Source organism: Entamoeba dispar, genomic scaffold (genome assembly GCF_000209125.1).
Source record: "Entamoeba dispar SAW760 scf_1105229458255 genomic scaffold, whole genome shotgun sequence".
Taxonomy (NCBI): domain Eukaryota; phylum Evosea; order Mastigamoebida; family Endamoebidae; genus Entamoeba; species Entamoeba dispar.
In genome coordinates this window covers 1,189-4,325 of record NW_001853101.1, presented here as the reverse complement: position 1 = coordinate 4,325, position 3,137 = coordinate 1,189, and the positions used below count along the sequence as shown (strand labels likewise).

The 3,137-nt window shown below is 22.5% G+C and overlaps 1 protein-coding gene across 1 annotated transcript in view, besides 4 other annotated features; it reads left to right on the top strand.

Moving 5' to 3' along the window:
• Window positions 1-4: 4 nt before the first annotated feature.
• Window positions 5-3,137, top strand: part of EDI_297550 (protein serine/threonine kinase, putative) — a gene marked incomplete at both ends in the record, with an annotated part of 3,241 nt that continues 108 nt past the window's right edge. Inside the window, 2 exons of the mRNA XM_001733198.1 lie at window positions 5-17; window positions 67-3,137. The exon at window positions 67-3,137 is cut by the window's right edge and continues 108 nt beyond it. Coding sequence (XP_001733250.1) covers window positions 5-17; window positions 67-3,137 — 3,084 coding nt within the window. The remainder of the gene's footprint in view (window positions 18-66) is intronic.
• Window positions 977-1,152: a microsatellite.
• Window positions 1,837-1,911: a sequence feature (AT_rich).
• Window positions 1,983-2,053: a microsatellite.
• Window positions 2,156-2,299: a microsatellite.

Sequence of the window (3,137 nt, the reverse complement as noted above, 5' to 3'; positions counted from 1 at the left end):
AGACATGTGGTGGAATGGTTCGTTATTTTAGTTATAAAAACATTGCAATTCATGATATAACAACAGAATGTAATCATCAATTTAAAAAAGATGAAGAAGATGATTTTAATTCATTTATTGTTACTATCACTGTATCTTTATCTAATTATTGTCAAATATCATTATCAACAAATAATTATATTATTAGAAATAACAATAGTCCATCAATTACTCATACAGTATATACATATCCTAATCAATGGTTAAAATATGAATCATCAAATCAAGCAATATTCAAAATTTATAGAAAGAAAGAACCATTTAATCAAAAAATTGAATTCAGTTTAACAATTGAACAATCAAATGAAGGAACAACATTAATTAAAGAAGTAGAAAATAATGATAAATCAATTTCAACAGTAATTATTTCTTCTTCAAAACCTTTATATGTTTTAGATGATGTAAAATTTTCAGAAACAACATTAACAACAAAGAAAAGTCAAATAATGATTATAGGAATGAAAGGAATAACATTAGATAGTATTGGATATAAGAATTGTAATATGATGATTTATAAAGAAAAAACAAAAGAATGTATTCAATGTGAAAAACGATATTATTTAAATTCAAATAAAGAATGTCAATATAATTCACATTGTATTAAAATAAATAATCAAAATCATTGTATTGAATGTGAATATGGATATTATATTAATTTAAATACAAAAACATGTGAAGAATTCAAAAATGGATGTAAAATTGGAAATGAAACATATTGTTATCAATGTAAAGAAGGATTTATTAAAGAAAATGGAGAATGTAAAGAAATTGATAATAAATGTAATAAATCAGAAAGAAATTATTGTTTAAAATGTTCAAATGGATATAAAATAGAAAATAATCAGTGTAATGGAGATAAAGAAGATCAATGTTATTATGAAGGAAATAAATGTGTATCATGTTCAAATAAATATACATTAAATAATGGAAAATGTTTAAATAAAGAAAAGAATCAAAATGGAAAGAATGAAGAAATATATTGTGAAAATGGAAAATACATTGATAATAATAAATGTATAGAATGTTCAAAATCAGAAATATGTAAAACAAATGATATTGAAATAAAATGTAAATATGAAGAATATTTAGATAATAATAAATGTATAAATAAAACATGTGAAGAAGATATGATAAAAGATCAAAATGGAAAATGTAATAATAATATTCAAAATTGTTTAAATAAATCATATGTTAATGGAAAATGTGTTGAATGTTTAAATACATATTCACCTAATTTGAAGGGAGAATGTATTAATACAACAATAGAATATTGTGAAGAACAAAATACATATGGATGTAAAAGATGTAAAGAAGGATATTATTTAACAAAAGACATGAAATGTTTAAAATGTGATGATAAATGTGAAACATGCTATGGAACATCTACATATTGTATGAGTTGTTCTAATGATAAATATTTAAGAAATGATAAAACATGTCAATCAAATGAAGAATTAAATGGAACATGTTTACAAATATTAGCAGATGGAAGTGGATGTGGAATATGTCATAAAGGATATTATAGAAATGGGAAAGGATGTTCAAAATGTGGAAAAGAATGTTTAACATGTAATCAAAAAGATAAATGTATAAAATGTGGAGAAGGATATTTTATGAGTTCAACAGGAATATGTAAATTAACAACAACAATTAAAGGATGTAAAGGAGAAATAGATAAAGAATATGGATGTAGAGAATGTTTAACAGGATATTATTTAATAAATAAAGAATGTTCAAAATGTGGAAAACAATGTATAACATGTTTAAATGAGAAAGAATGTAATAAATGTGAAGAAGAATATATAATAATAAATAAAGAATGTATTCATTATTCAAATATTAATAAATGTAAAGAAACAAAAAATAATAAATGTTCAAAATGTTCATTTTGGTATGGAATCAATGAAGAAGGAACAAAATGTAATAAAGAAATCGTATGGTGGATGATAATGATAATTATCATCATTATACTTATTATCATCATTATAATAATTATAATTATAATAATAATGATTAATTACATTATAAAACGGAAAGAAAAGAAAGAACAAGAGAAAACAACAACAATATTTAAAATTTCACAATCAAATATCAAATTCATATCACTTGGAGATGGAATAATAACAAATAAAAAAGAAATAGAAATAGGAGAAGGAGAAGAAATTGAAGTAAATAAAGAAATCAGAGAATTAATATGTATTGGAAATGAAAATAAAGAAAAAAAGAAAATACAAATAAGTAGTAAAGAAGAAAATGAAAAATATTCAATTAGAACAAACCCAAATATCATTACAATTGAAGGAGGATATGCATGTGAATTTGAAATATTCACTAAAATCAAATGTACTACTAAAATTAAAGAACAAATAATGATAATTAGTAAAACACTTAATAAAACACAAGAAGAAATAATTAAAAGTATTTCAATTAAAGGAGAAACACAAATATCAACACGACTTGATCCCGATGAAATAAAAGAAGAACATAAAATAGGAGAAGGAACATTTGGAATTGTATATATAGGAGAATTTAGAGGGAATCAAGTAGCAATTAAGAAAATGAAACAAATTGATAAAGATGAAAATAAAATGAAAGAATTTGAGAAAGAAGTAATGATGTTAGATAAATTTCGAAGTGAATATATTATTCAATTTTATGGAGCAGTATTTATTCCTAATAAAATATGTATTGTAACAGAATATGCAAAATATGGATCAATACAAGATTTAATTAATAAAAGAACAAACACGGAAATACCAAATAAAATAAGAATTAAATTCATGATAGATGGAGCAAAAGGAATTTCATATCTTCATTCAAATGGAATACTACATCGAGATATTAAACCAGATAATTTTCTTGTTGTATCAATTGATGATAACATTGGAGTTAATTGTAAATTAACAGATTTTGGAAGTTCAAGAAACATTAATATGATGATGACAAATATGACATTCACAAAAGGGATAGGAACACCAAAATATATGGCACCAGAAGTATTAAATCGAGAACACTACAAAATGGCATCAGATATATATTCATATTCAATAACAATGTTACAAATCATTACATGGCAAGATCCATTCCCTAAAACATTA